Below are 20,081 nucleotides of genomic sequence, written 5' to 3'. Positions count from 1 at the left end.
AGGTTTCATATATCTGTGGAAAACCCAGACTGGATTCCAAGCCAATCACCAGATTGGATTAAAGTCCAATCAGTAAGTGTCACAAAAACAATCTAGGTCACAGTCCGCTTATTCTGAGTTCTCTAAGACATCAGAACTCACGTCAAACCCGCTTTTTCAGTATCCAAGCAGTGTTTTGACGTCCAAATAACGGCAGTGTGACGCCATGACGTCATTGTGACGTCAGGACGTCACACCATGACCTGCTGGTGTTTTGATAATTTTATTTTTCGAACCGTTGATATCACTATTGTATCTAATGATAATACATTTATTGCTCTAAAACGAGCCGTTTCCAAGATATGGAGGCCAGAAAGTCCAATTGGCGGCCATCTTGGATTTATGCTAATTATGAAAAACGCTACAGGGTTTAAGCGGACAATTTTGAGTTGGGAGTCCTTTAGACATCCCTTTACTAGATTTCAGTGAAAGAAATTCTTTTGCAATTTGTTCTCGGTAGTTTTTTATTTCTCTCCGTCTATTAGAAAATAATGGGTTAACAATAAAAGTATAATAGAGATATGTATAGAATAAGTAGTTACATTTTAGTGATTTACACAACGATTTAATAATCTTTCCAGCAATTCTTTCTAACTGATACAACAAATCTGTAACACAATCTAATGTTGCACATACAATATATTTAATATGAGTGCTGGACAGATTTACACCATGTTTATCATTAAAATTGATAAAATAGTGGGGCGGTTAAGCAAAAAATCGTGCACTTTGGATTAAAAGCATGAAATTTGGCACATAGATGGCATCAACCCTACTGATTATTTTGGGATGTGGATCCACCTCAGCAGCACCCCCTGGTGGTCGTTACGGCCATCTTTTCCAAAATGGCCGCCTATTCATTGATATACATATAACAAGGGGTGTCACAATAAGACATTTTTTTACAAATCATTTCAGGCCAGCAATTTCCAGATGCAAAATTGCTAGCTGAACACGATTTTTGAAAAAAAGATTTATCTATGACGTCATTTTCGTTTGGGGGTTTGCCTGATTTCAAAAATGGCCGCCAAAATTTGAAGAAAAATGAATTTGCATATAGGATGGGTGATTATCACGCAATGTATGCCTTGTAATATATCAAATTTTAAGGTTTTTGTTGTAATTGAACTGAAAAATAATCTCTAAAACTAGTTTCCCCAAATCAAAGATGGCGGAAATTCAAAATGCCGGCCAAAATATACCCAAATTGGCGGATTGATCAGATTAAAGGCATTTAACTGTTTGATTTGGTTTGTAATATATAATTTAAAGGGTTTACATTGTCACTGAACTTAAAATTAATCTAAATAAAAAAAATAGTTTCCAAAATCCAATATGGCGGAAATTCAAAATGGCAACCAACATTTATCTAAAATGGCCGATTTGTCAGATAAAAGTCCTTTCACTCTTTGATATGGTTTGTAATATGTAATATAAAGAGTTTTCAAAGTCATTGAACTTAAAATCAAACTAAAATAAAAAAAGAGTTTCCAAAATCTAGGATGGCGGAAATTCAAAATGGCGGCGAGAATTTGCCAATAATGATCAAATTTTAGGATAATCGTGAATTTTCTGTTTGATATACCTTGTAATATGTCCGCTATTAAGTTTTCAGAGTCAGTGAATTTGATAATTGTAGATGATTATTTCAGAAAAAAAGGGGCAATCATCAATCTTTCTATTGGATTGGTTTATAATAGCAAAGTGTAATAGTTTTTCGAGGGCAACTGAAATTGACTGGAATCAGGAATCTACCTGTCAGTCAATTAACCATGTGCAGAACTTACCAGTCAGCTAATTAGAATTTCAAAGAATTTAACCTTAAGACACAATAAATGTAGTTTAATTGTTTTATACATTAAAACAAATGATGCTAATGATAATGTTAAGAATTGACACATTCTTTGGAGAAAATATCTTGTTATTCCGACCCTCCACCCCATAACAATACAACGGGGCCAACTGAGGCATTTTAATTTCATCTCCTTTGTTTTTGCACCATTTTACCGGAGTGAGAATCATTTATGGTATTTGCAGTAAAGAATTTAAGTTCTCCTCTTGGTTCAGAAATGGTAATGTGATCCGTTTTTGCATCGAAGACTCTGTGTCCAGTAACTTTTGTGGTAGTCTAGATGTGGGTATATTTTGGCCGCCATTTTGAATTTCCGCCATCTTGGATTTGGGGAAACTAGTTTTAGAGATTATTTTTCAGTTCAATTACAGCAAAAAGCTTATATTTGATATATTACAAGGCATACATTGCGTGATAATCACCCATCCTATCTGCAAATTCATTTTTCTTCAAATTTTGGCGGCCATTTTTGAAATCAGGCAAACCCCAAACGAAAATGACGTCATAGATAAATCTTTTTTCAAAAATCGTGTTCAGCTAGAAATTTTGCATCTGGAAATTGCTGGCCTGAAATGATTTGTAAAAAAAATGTCTTATTGTGACACCCCTTGTTATATGTATATCAATGAATAGGCGGCCATTTTGGAAAAGATGGCCGTAACAACCACCAGGGGGAGCTGCTGAGGTGGATCCACATCCCAAAATAATCAGTAGGGTTGATGCTATCTATGTGCCAAGTTTCATGCTTTTAACCCAAAATGCACGATTCTACCAAAAATTCTTCCTTAACCGCCCCACTAAAAGCACTAATACATGTAATACATGATTGAACTTAATCAAGGTGTTGATGTACTGAAATCATACTCTGGCTTTGCTCACTTTCACTAAATTAGAATCATAGATATCATGTTCAAAAGTCTCAACCAATCAGAAAATACTCATCCTTGAACTCAGTCAAGGCAGCCACCTAATAAATAACTACACCAAAATTGAACATTCTAGCTCAATTAGAAGCAGGTTTATTGGGTTCCAAGTGTGACAGATGAATAGATTGATGGTATCCCATTCTAATAGTCCCCTGCTTTCTTTGTATGGTGGGGGACAAAAAGTAAATTAAACTGATAGTAGCACAAGAATGGCATAACATATTTCTCTGAAAAATACAGAACATTATGTTTATTCAAGAGTTAGTAAGATTTGCGTATCGGTCAACATAATGATTTCTCTTCATATTAATACAAATAAACAGATATCAGTCTAAAGACTACATGTATGTACAGTACTATAAATAAATGAAACAGGATTTAACATCCTACTTTTCTGCACCAACTGAGCTAATGAAGACAGAGAAGACAATAAAACACAATAGTAGGTCCACTGACCAAATTAATGGTCCATAAATGCAGAAGTCAAATTAGCTTGTGGGCATTATCAGGATATTTTCCAATATATCTGGCAAGCCATTGGTGGTACAATCATCTCCTAATGAAATTGTTATTAAATCATCAAATGATTACCATATCCATGAACTTAGAATAAATAAGAAAATAGGCAATAGCAATACCTAGATAAAATAACATGGTGTTATGTATCTTCAATCAGGTCAATGTAAAAATAATCATTGGTTAAAGATGTATTATGTAAGATTTAGATAAAGAGCTGGTCATTCTTACTATAATAGTTTAAAAAAAGATAATGAAAAATGATTATATTGAAAATTTCATTCTAATTACTTTATTCTGAAAGAAGTTATCACTGTTTGAAGTTATGACAAGATGTTACATAGATTGTGAATTATCGTAGCAATGGTAATCGATTCACAATTTTCAAATTAAATAATAGAATGGCAACCAGGTTTCAATCTGTTTAAATCTCAGCCATCCGTGTGTCTAGAGAGTTGATTATAGGTATAATAGTTTATATAATATTTAAAGCCAAAATAAAGACCTGCAATAGACATATTTAGCTCTTACATAATGCATCTTTAATAAGACACATATGGCCCAAAATATTAGTAAGATCTGAGCAGCGTAAGACATGTTTTCTCTATAAATGTAATTACATATATATATATATATATCCCATAAATTTTAATGTTTGATAATTTCAACATAAATAATTTCCACTATACATAAAAATAAACAGACAAATATGAAAACGTTCCATTCCAATACAAACATAAATAATAAATACTAATCAGCACAATTTCAAATTTCTAAATTACAACGTCTAAATAAAAATCTTGTATAGATGTGGTCCAGTACTGCTACTACAACATAGAGTCGGAGATAGTTAATGGTTTAATGATGATACACTGAAATGTATTTATTCTTTAAGGCTATAAATAATAATCTAATTATACATTTGATAGTTAAATAACTCTTTCTAGAATAAGGGTGTGACGATTAGTCGGTTTAGTCGGAGTCGGTTTGGTTTTACCTACAAACCGGTTCAAGTTTCGGGAAATCGATAGTCGTCTAAAAAATACAGATTGATATAAACCAGTCGCCCGAATATTATAACATGTTTTTTTTTTAAAAGATACATGTATTAACGATCGACAATTATGGGGGCGAATAAGCAATAAGCTAGATCATTGATAAATGGTCGACAATAATAATAACGAGACAGTATATACTATATTCCGTAATCGGTCGTGGATATTCTCGCGATTACAAGCGAGTGTGTTTTTGCATACCTAATGAAGTTATTTTAAGAATACGTTATTTGATTGGTCGGTCGCTAAGGTCAATGGTTGAAGTGCCCAATCAGAAACAAGCAATCCTCCAGGTTAGGTCAATAGGCATGATCACTGAGCTGATGCCCAGATACGATTTCACTAATATTATTGATCAATACATCATTGTTTGAAGTTTTTTATATGTTGTATTTATTACTTTTATTAAAAAGGTTAAACAGGAGATTTGAACAAACTACATAGTACAAACAAAACCAAATTTTTTAATGTACTGGACACATAAAACATAGAACTGTATGTTTGTCGCCATTACAGTTTTAAGCTCCGTATATAAAGGCCAGTATATTAGCGTGTATTGTAGACTATGGAAGACTAATATTTTTCAGTTAGTTTTCATTACCGACTAAACCGAATCGGTTCGGTTTTTTAGACGCCGACTAACCGGTTCAAGTTTTGCTTAGTCGTCACACCCTTATTCTAGAAGCAAATGCACCATTTTGGAGTATTCGATTTGTACACTACTGTTACTAATATCTATAAAAGACCAATTATTTTCAACAAAATCATTATTAACAAATAAATCTCAAACATAATCATGTTTGATATAAACATAATCATTTTTCATAAAACAACCGTCAATTCATATAAACATAATCATTATTTATACAAACATGATGCGTTCTAAGTTGTAAAACTTTTGCATTATCCACTTTTTAGAACAATAAAATTACAAACATGATCATTAATTTATATAAACATGATCATTATTCATATTAACATGATCATTATTCATATTAACATGATCATTATCCATATCAACATAAACATAAACATTATTCATATAAAAATAATCATCATTCATACAAACATAATCATTATTCAAATAAACATTATTCATATAAACATAATCATTAATTTAATTTCAATATTTAACACATATAATAACGTGTCAAAATCTCTCAGAGAAATAATTTTGTAACATTTATTAAAGATAGGTTGCCAGGCAACGAAATATACGCCCACAGCAGCTAAATCGCCCGGGCAGTCAACAACAGTTGTCGCATATTTTTTTGGGGGGGTAATGAAACATTTATAATACATTAAAATCTGATTAAGAGTAATAACTCATTAAATAATTATCAGAAAATCATTAGAATTTGTTTGGCTTTTATAAAGTTCTCCTCCATGCTAATGTTTAGTATATGATACATTTAATATCATGGGTTTAGCTGTTCAAATTATCAAAATGCATTAAAAATCAATAAACTTGTTCGTCTCAAGACCTTAAACTCTGTGTATCAATCTAAAGTCAATCGGATGATAACTTTAGCCTCTAGAGCATCCACAAGATTTTTTGAAGTGATCAAGGACCATAACTCTAGCAGTAATTATTGGAAATGGTTGAAAATCAATAGGCTTCTTCATCTCATGACCTTAGATACTGTGTATAAATCTAAAGTCAATCGGATATTAACTTTAGCCTCCAGAGCGTCCACAAGATATTCAAAGTGATCAAAGGCCATAACTCTGGCAGTAATTATCGGAAATTGCTGAAAATCAATAGGCTTCTTCATCTCACTAATATCAAAAACATATATCAATTTCAAAACAATCAGATAATAAATGTAGTCTGTTGAGTGTTCACAAGAAATTGTGGACGTACGGGCGGGGGCGAAGGCAATATACAACCACATTTCCAATATGGGCGTATTAAAAGCTTTGTGTGTATGTATATAGACACACAAAGCTTTTTAGTAAATATCACAAAAATTATTTCTCTGAAAATTGAAAATAGAACCCATTCTTTTGTTATCTTCAGTTCAAATGATAGGAAATATATTCTAACAAAAACTTTCAATTTTATTTCAATAAGCCAATAATGGAGAGTCCTAATGATTGATCAATCTCAACTATTTTTGTTGTAAATTTTCATCACATGGGTCAATGATTTGACAGGCTGTGTTAGATAGAAATGAATCTGAATCCTGTTTTTCTTCATTACTGGCAACTTTCAAATACAATCCCCCAGATATAGGGCTGCAACGATATATCAGGCCATGATACGATGCGCATCATGATTCATAGTCTACGATACGATTAATATCGCGATATAGGAAACAAATTTAAAGAATGCTGTTAAATTTTGACAGTGTTTTACTGTGAAAATTCGAAGGCCTATTTTTATGATTTACCTTGACCGGATTTTATTGCTGTCATGCTTAACGAGAAATCCTAAAAACTCCCATACTTTACTTGTGACTTATATACTTGGTATGGGGGATTTCGATCTCAATAGTGCTTTTGTCGATCATGTGACTTGAATTTGGTGATTTCATTATGAAACCAGCGGCTGCCAGGCAGCATACGCCCACATTTTGCAAGAGATGGATAGAGAACAAGCTAACGAAAAAGCGATTTGTCGTACAATCAGGGGCCATAATTCAGGAAGTTACGGTCCGATATGTGCGAATATCAAAAGGAACCGAGATCTTTGGGTTATAAACTTACATTTCAAGTTTCATCAAAATCAGAAGAAAATTGTGACCCCTAGAGAGTCCACAACCTTGATATATCATATTTTTATGCTATTTGAGTACGAGGAGCGGCCATTCTGTCTGTCAGTTTTGGTCCTATTTTTACGAAATTTACACTCAACCACCCTTAGGGTGTAACGGTGATATATTTAAACGGTTTATTAAATCGGATAAAAATTATGACCTCTATTGGGTCCACAAGCTAAAAACGTGATTTTCCATACAATCAGGGGCCACAATTCACAAACAATTGTGGACGGACCGACAGGGGCGACGGCAATATACGTCCATATGAAAATATGGGCATATAAAAATTTCAAGTGGCTGGTTCGTATTGCCACCACAATTTTAGCCAATAAAAAGCTTTCCCAGTCATACATTACCGAACAGCAAAGGAAATGATGTTGGGAAGATTTTAAAATCAAATATTAATATACATTGATAATGTGCTGATCAATGTATGCAGCATCTACAAATCACCATTCTTATACAGTAATATTTTCACAAATCTCTCATTTTGCTCATGGACTTATTTATGCATTTAAAGGAATATCAGCCTATTTTTGTGAAATTATTATTTGGATAACAAATCGCGGTACGGCCATCGATCATATCGTGCATTATCGTGCCCTACCCAGATACCAATCTACCAAAACTGCACCAATTTTACGTTTTTACATTGCATTTCATGTGCGTTTAAAAACAGAATAGTCAATGGTACTCAACATTTTAATTGCTACAGTTACTCATTCACACTCAAACATATCTAATTTTGGATAATGTACATGAAAAGCTAGCATTGTCCAAAGACAATAATTATATTTAAGTGGGCACCAGAATCCTTATTGACAAAAACTTTACAAAAAAATTCAAGATATATTAAAGATACTGTACATGTCCATGTCAAACTTCCAGCCCGTCAATGAAAATATTCTCAACCCTTTAGCACCTGGATAACCAAAACCCCCTGATCCCTCTAGCCCCTCACACCACCCAAGGCAAGAGAACAGCTATTTAGGGACAGTATACTAGTTCTCTGACAAAGGCCAAGGAGCAGTAGTTTCAGGCGGTTTCAAAAATCAGCTAAAGAACTCAAAGTAAAAAGTTCAACGTTTTTCTAATTTTTGAAGTAACTGGGGAAGTCCATGTTTCCATGTAGCAGGTGTTAAAGGGAATGTCCCAAATGTACAAGTGTATAAATATCACAGGAATATAGGATGTATCTGATTGACACGTAAAGATTTTCTACATGAAGGACAGGTATGAAATGATCTAAGTGATTGTTTAATACAGGTACTACAGAAAATATGACCACAAACTGTTGATGTTAACTGTCTCCCTGATCTCTTAATCTGAAATTACAATTTAATATACAATGTCTCATTTAATAAAATTGAATGGCAGGAAAGAGAGAGAGAGAGAGAAATGGGGTTTAACTGTACTCAACACAAACTAGGTCATTTTAGGACTTAGAAATAGTATATCTATTTTCATTAATTTGCTTGAACAAAGCAGTCTTTGGCAGGGGAAGGAAACCAGAGAACTCGCAGAAAAACCTTGAGTTTAGACAGGTGATCTTACTCTTTTTTACATACCATTCTGGGATCAAAAGCAAAACACTTGACTCAATCACTATTATGTAAAGTGCACACTCAGGATAGTCTAATCCTAATTCCACGATCACAGCATGGACATATGTTAATCATCCACAGGCAATTGGCCTGTTACTAACATACACTGATTACACCTCTAATTTAAACAGCAGTGAGTTTCCGCAGTTTTGTATTGTTTCTGAATATCCCCTACTTTTTTGAAGAGTATAGTGTAGTCATTTAACACATTGGTTTTGCATTTCATCCAAATGACTAACCTTCACTAAACCCTTTTTCTTTGCCAAGCCCATCGACCTGGGGAACGGGGATGGAAATTCATGAGAAACTTTTGTAGCCAACACCAGTATCAAATCTGTGGGGGCCCCTGAATAGTGAACCAATATCCTCCACATTGAGCCACTGTGGCAGAAATGCTATTATATTGGTAAAGCTCTCACCCATTAGTGGTGATTAAACTTTAATCCCACTCCTTTTCTTTATATAATACACTGACTATATGTATGACTTATCTTGTAATTTCTGACCTAATTAACAATAAAGGAATATATCTTTAAATGTGATATATGCATACCTGTCTATCATCATCCATACAGATAGGACATGTTATTTTAACAGGTGTAGGTGAGGTTATAATATCAGATTCTACTACAGATGATCTGAAAAGAAATAAAGTATATGGTTATGGTTGAGAAATCTAAAACCTGAACTTCCTAAATGATTAATGTTGTAGCCATTGCTAAAGTCTCATCATTGATCAGACTATAGCCCTGTTTACACTTGGCCGCGATAAGCCTGCCATTGTCGACACAGTACCAGGCCGCAAAAAATTTCAAGGAATTGAAATGCTTACATTACAATAATCGGTCTCAGAACTGTGCCAGGCACTCCAAATGTGACACTCTTCACAGAATAGGTAATTCCAGTCCCTATGCAAATTACCTGGAGAAAACAATTATGGCTGTGGATTTAGTTTGGGCAGCCATTTTGACAGAACTGATGACAGAACTGTCAAAGTTTGTGGGAAAAAATGTCAAGGTTCATTTGGCGCATGCGCAGTAATCCGTACTGAGAACCATTCTCAGACCAGATAGCATTTACACTACGAAAATTATATTTTTTTATAAGTGTCATCAAAATCGGACAAAAATTGTGACCTCAAGGTTCCACAACATTTGTATTACATACATTTATACTATTTGCGTAGCCCCTACAAGGTGCGGCCATTTTGTCAGGCGGGTTTTGTTTTTATTTTCCTGAAATTCGAACTTCATTATGGTGTAAAATCGTACAGAAATTGTGACCTCTAGAGGGTCCACAAGCAAAAAATGTGATTTTTCGTACAATTAGGGGTCATAATCCAGGAAGTTATGGTCTGATAAGAACGAATATCGAGTCAAGATCTTTGGGATATAAACATACACTTTAAGTTTCATTGAAATTTGATAAAAATTGTAATCTCTTGAGTGTGCACAAGCTAAAAATGTGATCTTTCATACAATCAGGGGCCATAATCCATGAATAAAATGCCGATATCGAAAAGAACCAAGATCTTTGGGAGATAAACTTATATTTCAAGTAGACTGTCCACAAAAAAATTACGGACAGACGGAGGCGACAACAATATACGTCCACATAAAAATGTGGGCGTATAAAAAATGGATAATCAAGACTATAATTGTATCGCCGATATCTCGGCTCAGAGTGAAGTTGTGCGACTGAAATTTTCAGTATATTCTCTTTTCATTATCTATTCTTTATCTACATTACATCAAGGCATATATAAATACAGTTAAATAATAAATAAATATGAAATGAAAACTAACACATACATTTTCTAAATGTAACTCAAATCTTACCCAGAAGATGGTTCTGATGTCACATCCACTATTTCTAAAGATGTCAAATTGGACGAATGATCATTCAAATCGATATCTGATCTTGATCTACGATTTCTATGTGGTCTCGTTTCTGGTGTGGAAATTATTTCTAAAGAACGATCTATTCTTCTGTTACTTCTGGATTGTCTTCGACTATTCCTACTCCTAATTCTTTCTTCTGTAAAAAAAATTAAAAAAAAAACAATTAAAATTCAGAACAGAATCTGAAACAAAAATAAATTAAATGAAATGGGGTTTAAAGTCCTACTGTTCTGCTGCGACTGGGCTAATGAAAACGGGCATACGCCATACAGTGTGCTATGAGGGAAGTTTTGCCTGGACAGCGGCGCTACCGTCAACTCATATATTTCAACTGTCAAGGGATCTTTTACATGCACGCCAATGTGTACACCGGACCTCAGATTTTTTGTTCCATCAGAATGACTAGACAGCCGTCCTTGTCAGGCTCTCCCGTCCTGCACCACTGACAAGGGGTAACCATGCTGGAAAATCCTGATGAATTTTCTCAATACAAAAATAGAGAAAATCACAAAATAGTTTTATGTTTAAAATATTAATTAAGAACAAAAGTTAAAATTGTTCATAATAATTATATTTACCATCTTCTGGTGATAATGGCAGGATCACCTACAAAAACATATATGAATATATTTACAATTCAAATAAAGAATATCTTCCCATACATGTATATATATTTACAAGGCAATATGGCTTTCCATACCACAATCCATAACTTCAGAGCCCATTCAAAGTTAAGAACCATAAAATGTGTTAATTTCTATAATATCTGCAGTGATATCTCGGGGAGTTGGATGAGTGGCAGAATAGTCTAATACATGTACTTTGAATCACAAGGTCTGTCATTGAGTCAACTGGTGTGGTTTCAATCCCACAATTGTACGTGACAAGGAGTAGTCTAAACCTAACCTCATGGCTTTTCTCTGGGTCCTCTGGTTTCCTGCCAATGCTAAAGAAGGTAAGACCCCTACATCCAAGCTAATTACTAAAATAAAGTTGTACCATATGTCAGTCCTGAAAATGACCTAGTTTGTATTGAGTGAACGTTAAACCCCATTTCTCACTCTCTATATCTATATAATATAATTATTTCTGGGGTATTTCTAGCAACATATACAACTTACTGGAACCATAGAAGGTGATAATCTTAAGGAATTGGTCAGATCTATTATTTCTGGTTCATCTTCAGTTAAATCTATACATGTTGTATTTCTGTCTCTATCATCTAAGATAACAAATTGTTAGCTATTATTTAATGTCATTGACATAATTAATGTCATTCACATAATTCACATCTTAAACATACATTAGTTAAGAGCTAAATCTGCCTATAGCAAGAATTTATTTAGGCTTCAGATGTTATAGAAATTATTAATTAGACCTTTATTTACACGACAAGCTCAAAATCAACTCTGTAGACCCACGGATGGCTTGAATACAGTTTGGATTTAAACAGTCATCCATTTAAAATTAAATCAATAAATGGCAGACCAAGCAAACTAAACCGTTAGCCAAGCGAGGCTACCATAGCCATTGGGCATGTTACTTGATAATCGAGAATATGTGGGTGGAGTTATCGTCTGTCAGTCATACGATCGCCAATTCTCATAGATGGTGCAGACACAATTGATGCCTATTTCTAGTCCAAATTTCCAACAGTGACAATTCCGTTCAGAACAAAGTAATTTGACTGAAATTTTCAACATTTTCTTTTTTATCATCTATTTTTGGATTATTGTAGCAAGAATGGCCAAAGCTTTATAAAACTCTTAACTAATGTATCTTTAATTTATCGCGTAAATGCAAAACAGGTCAATTTTAGGGAACGGAAAAAAAATTAATTCAACAGGATGGGAATGTTGTAAATCGTGATTTTACAGTGCAGACATGGGGTATAAATTGTGGCTTTTAAAAAGCTAATGGAGTATACCTCCTACGGCCCTGTGGAAGAGACAACAAAATTCATAGATTGACACCTGAATTCTGTGAATGTGCCATTGTGTTAACTCAAGAGAGCATGGGTACCAGAACCACAGGAAGCAGCAATGCAACAAGAATAGAGAGGGCTCCAACAAGCAGCCATTTAAAGGTCTATCTCAATAAGGCCTTATTATAAGGGACACACTGCATGCTAGAGGTGAACATATGCAATTAGTTTTGATTTTGACTCCTTGTGCCTTTGTTTTACTGTAAAGACGTTTGTGGCCTCTTTGTTGATTTTCTTGTGTCAGTAAATGACCAGCCTACAAGCATGCCAAAAATTAATTTTCAGCTGCCAGCCCATACAGTCAGTTTAATCAGTGGTATATATGTAGCCTATACTACTGGCATGGATAGACATTACTTAAATACATATAGGCCTACTGGTGATTGAAAACCATGACTGTATCATTTATTGCATGGTAAATTAATTACAGTTCCATAAATCTATACCTACCAGGATTTTCTACATTCAAAGGATCAGAACTTCTTCTTCTGGATCGTCTCCTAGTTGTTCTTAAACGATTTACCTATCAAACAATAAAATACCATTACAGAAAATAGTCTTATATAAATTCAGATGGAAACCATTTCATCAAGAAATAATAAGATTGTGATTTATATCCAGGGATGACCCAGGGATATATTTGGCACTGTGCTAAAATGATGCAAAATCCACTTCTGTTTCAGCTTCAAATTACTCCAACTTCGGCTTTAGTCTTTGTATGAAAATGAACACAAAATTTAGCACAAATTGATATTTCAATTGAGAACTCGTAGATACAGGTATCAAGACCTATCCATTACTGAAGACATTACATACATGTGAGCAAGGGTTATAGTTCGGGGGGTATGTGACAGTAATTACAGAGAACCATACTAGGTCGATCTACCAATCCTCTAGAAGGATCTAAACTCAAAGTGGCAAAAAATCACTTTACAATTGGTTGCCATGCTTTTAAGAGAGAGAGAGAGAGAGATGGGGTTTAACATCCACTCGATACAAACAGGGTTGCCTGTTCAACCTCATAGGTTTTCTCCAGGTCCTCTGGTTTATTCCCAGTGTTAAAAGCCTCTACATGCAAGCGAATTATTGAAATAAAATTGAAGGATGTTAGTCCCAAAATGACTTAGTTTGTGTCGAGTGGATGTTAAACCCCATTTCTCTCTCTCATGTGCATCTTTAATAAAAAGGAAATCATTTGTGCCAGGATGTAGATTACAATACAATAATCTAGAGGTTTTGGCGGAATTGAATAATAAGTTGGCCTATCATTCCCAATCTGACATCATATTTGTAAGTAGCCTACTTTAATTTGTGATTCATGTATAGCTTAAAGTCGCTACCCTCTACATGAAACGACCAAAAGTTAAACCATGACTATTACCGCAGGAGAAAACCATATTGCATTTATGTTTAGAGAGTGTGTGAAAGACTGTTTTTTAACACATGTGAAAAGCCCAACCCACTACAGAGCAGAACAGAGAGCCAATACTCTGGATCTCATTCACACAAATGAAGAGGGTTTGTGAAAGGACAATATTGGTGCCAGTCATTATCACATATGTGATAGAGCTAGTTAAACACATTCCAAATATAATTTTAACACAGAGATCATTGCTACGATAGCTGAGTAATACAGGGTTCCTGAACCGGAAGTGACGAACGCCAAATGAAAACACGAGTCATCCCTCTATATAACTGACTGATGTGACGAGTGATAACAGATACACGGCCAAATTTCTGCTCACTAATAATTCCTTCTATATGGAACTGTAAGAGGATACCTGACAATGCATAAGAAAAACTGTGCAGACAGCTGGAATAAACCAGTACATCTCCAAGACCCCAACCAGTGTACAGAAGTCAAGAAAGGCAATGTGGTTAAATGACATACACACTGGGGATAATACTACAAAAAGTACGCAAAGGCAAAAAAACAGGGAAGATAGGAATATAGGAAATTGAAACGCTGCAATATATGTCCATATTCCTGCTTTGATTGATATGGTACTTTTTAAAATGAAGAGAATAAAATATGAAATGGCTGTAATATGACAAAAGGCAAAGAAGGTTAGGCATTGGATTTGTTTTGCCAAATTTACAGACAAAATATTAACAAAAAAGTGGGTGTGACACTGCCCCAGGGGGTCGGGGCATGCACTAAAATAAATAGTTGATGTCTTTACAGTATAGGGAATAAATATGCAAAGTTCCAAGATGATCCATTCAGAATTGCAGTCTGTAGACGATAAATACAAAGATTGGGTGTGGCTCTGCCCCTCGGGGTTGGATATGGAACAATATAAATAGGTACCACCCTTTTATTGAAATGATTGATATGCCGAATTTGAACAAAATCTGTTAATTATTGCAACCTGCAGAGTATTTACCGATAAAAACTATGCAGTTGTCGTCCTTAGGCTATAAGGAATACATATCCCAAGTTCAAAGACGATCCATTAACAATAGTGGCCTGTAGGTAACACACAGAGAAACAAAGAAAAAATGGGTATGGCTCTGCCCCTGGGGGTTGGGCAATCAGCAAAAAACAAAAGGGGTCATTCTTAGGGTATAAGGATTAGGTATGCAAAGTTTCAAAAGGATTTGTTAAGAACTGCGGCCTGTAGGCGAAACACAAGACAAACAAAAAACAAAAGGGGTCATCCTTAGGGTATAAGGATTAGGTATGCAAAGTTTCAAAAGGATCTGTTAAGAACTACGGCCTGTAGGCAAAACACAAGATACACAAACACTGGGCATGCAGGGCTGGCCACGAATAAATTGATGGCGAGCAGATCACTGCTCACGCAAATTTAGGTTTGGGCGACCAAGGCGAGCAATAAAAATTGCTCACGCAAAATGTTGTTTGCGTGAGCACACATTTTGTAACATTATTTCAATTTAAAATCATAAGAAATTGCTATTCCAGGCTTTGCAGTAAATATGTGTGACCATCGCTTTCTGTTTTTGACAGTCATACGACTCTTCTTTAAAACCAATTTCCGTATGGATTTCTTCACCCCACGACATAAATGTGGATAGGGCAATCAGGTTTCCTTTGGCCATTATTACGCTCAGATTGAAAATTATACGACGGCACAATGGAATAAAAACCGAAGTTCTGATAAAATAAGAAATACCGATAAATATTAGTTTGAAACGTGTTTATTTAGCGTGAATGCCAAATGCCGGATGTAAACATTCTTTACTTTAGACTCGATTATCACGCGTTTGTTACTGGTGTTCGTAGGAAAATCAGTCATGACGTTCAGGTCTCAAGTGTATTTTTAGTAACACAAGTGGCGAGTAACTTCATTAGCCAATCAAATTTAAGGAGGAAATGCCGCGTGCAGCTGGGTGAATCTCAGTTTGACAGACGAATTTATGACGTTATTGACATTGTTGGGTTAGTTTCGGCAATAAACTTGTCAATATTTTGATTTTTTTACAGGTTTTTCTTAAAATTTTGCGCGAGCAACGAACCGCTCGCGTAAATGTAGATTTACGCGAGCACAGCGCGAGCGCGAGCAATTGCTCGCGTCTCGTGGCAAGCCCTGGCCTGGCTCTGTCCAAGGGGGTCGGGCATACACCAAAAATAATAGAGGTCAGCCTTAGGGTATAAGGAATAATTATAAAAATATTTTCAAGACAATCGATTAAGAATTGCGGCACACAAAAAGAAAATGTTCATGGCTCTGCCCCTGGGGGTTGGGCATTCACCACAAACAATAGGGATGTTCCTTAGGATAAAAGGAATAAGTATGCAAAGTTTCAAGGTGATACTATACGTTAAGAAATGCAGTTTGTAGATGACAAATAAATACAAGAAATGGGCATGGCTCTGCCACTGGGATTCGGGCATGCACCAAAAACAGTAGGGATCATTCTTAGGGTATAAGGAACTCATAGGAAAATTTTAAAGACAATCGATTAAGAATTGTGGCCTGTAGGCGACACAGACACACAAAAAGAAAATGGATGTGGCTCTGCCCCTGGGGCTTGGGCATGCACCCCAAACGATAAGGATGTTCCTTAGTGTACAAAAAATAAGTATGCAAAGTTTCAAGATGATATGTTAAGAAATTCGGCTTGTAGACGACAAACAAACACAAGAAATAGGTGTGGCTCTGCCCCTGGGGGTCGGGCATGCACCAAAAACAATAGGGATCATCCTCAGTGTATAAAGAATAAGTATGTAAAGTTTCAAGATGATCACTTAAGAATTGTGGCCTGTAGGCAACACACAGATACACACACACACACATCTATTCTACAATTAAATATTCCAATAAATAAAAAGGTTCTCTCTTGAAAATTTGATGTATTTACTTTTATTTTTGACTGAGTTCAAGACATTGTAGCTTTCGTCATGTGCTGGACGAAACCAGTGAAGCTGGTGTGGGGTTGGTTTAACTTTGACGGATATTTTGACAACTACGCGTAAATTGCCGTTGCAATCTAAACAAAGTGACATCTTTTTGATCGTTTGAGTTTTGGCAACGAAAAATATCAACTGAAGACAATTACAAGTTTTCGAGTATATCATCAATTCGATATCATTCTTTCAATCTAATAATAACCGTTTAATGACATCTATAAGCGCATTGCGGCAGCCCTTAAATTGCCATTTATAATGCTAAAAAAAACAGTAAGACCTGGTAAGCGCAGCATCACTAATTATATATCATATTAAAGATATTCATGGGTAAAATTTAAGCCTGTAAAACGAATGTCATTGTCATTGTTTTTGTGCCACATTTGTGTTCAAAAGAAAATTCATCCAACCGACTCTCCAATCAACAATTAGCTACGAGAACGTAGCTAAAAACGTTGAGATATACTGATGTGTTTGTTTTTAGCTACGATTGGATGCCTTTAGTTCCAAGTGGCAAACTCAATTTCTTTATTAATGCATGTATCATCTTTAAATAGATAAGTTTATGATATTATGATTAATTAAACTTACAGAGGCCAATGTAGTGGCACAACTGTCGCCTAACTCCAAATATTCGCGTTTAAATTAATGATGCGTTGTTTTTGTCTGACATTTCACCGCCATCGAAATTCATTCATAGTTACTGTGCTTTCGATTGTCCTTTTGATTGGCTGTTATAAAAGCCTTATATTTAGCCCCGCCTTCATGATGACAGCGTATCGTTTAAAAAGATGGCAGTCTTAGTAACGGCTTAGCGCCTCGATTTTAAAAACGACGATTTGTACCCGTTTCAGGTAGGATTATATGCTTAATTGTAGTTGGGTGTTGTAGAAATATTATAAATAACGATAATCAATCGTTGTTTTGATTAAAGGAGCTAAATCGCTAACATTTGGGACCTAGAAATAAACAAAAGTGGGTCGCAACGCATATAATACTGTAATATGAATGTATATAAACTGATTTACATTCAATGGTTTCCGTTTTTACTCCAATTTCAAATCAGTTATGTTCGGCGAAATAAGCCAGCAGTCTCAAGCGAGTGCAAATTTCTAGCATCTGGTTATTCCAGTCTACATACGCCATTTGATTTGGTGCAATGTGTCTAGCCTCGTCTCTCGAGTCTCTCTATACAAATGGGGCTGAAGCGCATTATGGTACACGATTCGTGTACCAATGGTAAAATGTTTATTTTGTCTTAAATATTAGATATCAAAAGCCCATTTTTTTCCGGTAAGATCACAACATGAATATTGATTTAATTTGACAAATAAATCGTGTTTTCAATGTTGAAGATTTTGGATGATATTGAGTTAGAGACTTAGCTACTTTAAAACTATTGTCAATTTTGTTGAAAAATGCCGGGTGTGAATCACCCCCGCAGCTGCAACGTTATAGGTAATGGGCTCATTTCTTATCTCGAAACACGGAGGGTTGAGAGATTAAGGTTTGTTATCTAATCAACAATATGATTAAAACAAAATATTTCAAAAGGTAAAGCTATAAACTTTGCAGAGATTTTACTACAAGTACAATGCAAATGATGGTAACAAGATAAAGGAATACGGGCAGTTATGTCTGTGAACACCCAAACGCAAAACCGAAGAGGATGGGTGTATGTATGTATACAGAGAAAGTGAAAGTGTAAACAACCCCAATAGGCTATTGTATGAAACCAAATGGCAAAGAAGGAAATAAATATTTGATAACTGCTAATAATGACCAATAATTTTCAAAAAGCAATCATGATATTGCAACATGAACATTGGGTCACTCTTTCATATCTTACACTCATTCTTCGTCTGTTTCAAGTTGAACCGTTGACAAGTTTTAATTTTTGTGTGATTCTTTTTTTTTAGAAATATTTAAAATCTTCAAATACTTGAGTGTAAGAACACAATGTTATCCAGACGCAATTTATTATAAAATAAATAGACATGGCATTTGTGATCCTGTTAATCGAATATATTTACACCGTTCCTATCTTTACATCAGTGAGAAGGGTTACTAAGGGAGACAATTCATTAAAATGATGAAAGATTGTTTTTGCAATTTTCATTATTTACCAAATAAAAACGATTTTATTACTGTTTACTGTGGCAATTAGAATAAGATAGTGAATGAATAAAATGTGGGGTTAACGTCCAGCCTTTCTGCACCAAAGTGCTTATAGCGTAATCAAGTTTTACTTTAATAACGTACCGTATCCACGTTGGCCAGTCTACGTGGCCGTGCTTTCAAATTGATCATTGATGAGGGTTTATTTTTCTTCTGTAGCCTACCTTCACGAACTATTTAAAAACACCGCATAGATGGTACCAATTTGACAGCTGAGTTTTTGAAAGCAAAAATGTCTATGAATGTGAAATCAAGTTCTTGCTTTTCTGTATATCTGAGGCTTTTTTTTAGCTGGTAATCAAACCACTTGGATCAACCAAAAGACAAGTCGATAAACCACTCGTCATGTTAGCTCAATAATAGGAAGACCTGATCATAATAAACATGGTCTTGCATCTGTCATAGAAAATCCAACATTAATATGTTCTCCAAATAACCATTGCTGAATAAGCCATCCACTTAAAGTATTCCAATGGTATTTAAAAATGAACTTGAAATACACAGTTATGGTATTGCTGAATAAGCCATCTACTTAATTAAAGTATGGTATTGCTGAATAAGCCATCTATGTAATTAAAGTATTCCAAAAGTATTTAGTAATGAACTGGAAATAACAGTTATGGTATTCCATAGAATTGTGTTCTGTACTGTGTATCATTAATTTATTGCTTTGAAAGGGGTCATATGGCATTGAACAGATAGATATGCCTATTAAATTCAATTTGTCAGATTTAAGAATTGAATTCTTGCTTCACGATTATCTAATTTGAAAGTTACTTTTCACATCAATTCAATACACTGTTTCATTCTAGACCGTTATCTTAGCCCCTGTAACATGGACAGCGGTGTCACATGTAAAGAAACTCCATATCTTAAGTATGCAAAATATATA

At 34.8% G+C, this 20,081-nt stretch overlaps 1 protein-coding gene across 1 annotated transcript; it reads right to left on the bottom strand.

Annotated features, from left to right (window-relative positions):
* Positions 1-2,893: 2,893 nt before the first annotated feature.
* LOC126816699 (E3 ubiquitin-protein ligase RNF4-like) lies at positions 2,894-18,979 on the bottom strand. Its single transcript, XM_056099697.1, has 7 exons — positions 18,861-18,979; positions 13,090-13,162; positions 11,777-11,877; positions 11,234-11,261; positions 10,593-10,791; positions 9,308-9,392; positions 2,894-8,475 (listed from the first exon to the last, which is right to left on the bottom strand). Exons 1-7 carry the CDS (start codon positions 18,864-18,866, stop codon positions 8,326-8,328), a joined length of 642 nt encoding a protein of 213 aa, XP_055955672.1. The 5' UTR covers positions 18,867-18,979; the 3' UTR covers positions 2,894-8,325.
* Between the last annotated feature and the right edge of the window lie 1,102 nt (positions 18,980-20,081).

The sequence above is a fragment of the Patella vulgata genome, chromosome 3 (genome assembly GCF_932274485.2).
Source record: "Patella vulgata chromosome 3, xgPatVulg1.2, whole genome shotgun sequence".
Lineage (NCBI taxonomy): Eukaryota > Metazoa > Mollusca > Gastropoda > Patellidae > Patella > Patella vulgata.
The sequence above is the reverse complement of the archived record's forward strand: the minus strand, read 5'-3'. Positions and strand labels throughout refer to the sequence as shown.

Excerpts from the sequence above, each read along its gene's own strand:
- LOC126816699 (XM_056099697.1), bottom strand. Across the intron at positions 10,792-11,233 it reads GCCATTATCACCAGAAGATG|AAGAAAGAATTAGGAGTAGG; the intron begins GTAAATATAATT and ends TTTTTTTTACAG. Across the intron at positions 8,476-9,307 it reads GTATGGATGATGATAGACAG|ATTAAGAGATCAGGGAGACA; the intron begins GTATGCATATAT and ends TTGTAATTTCAG.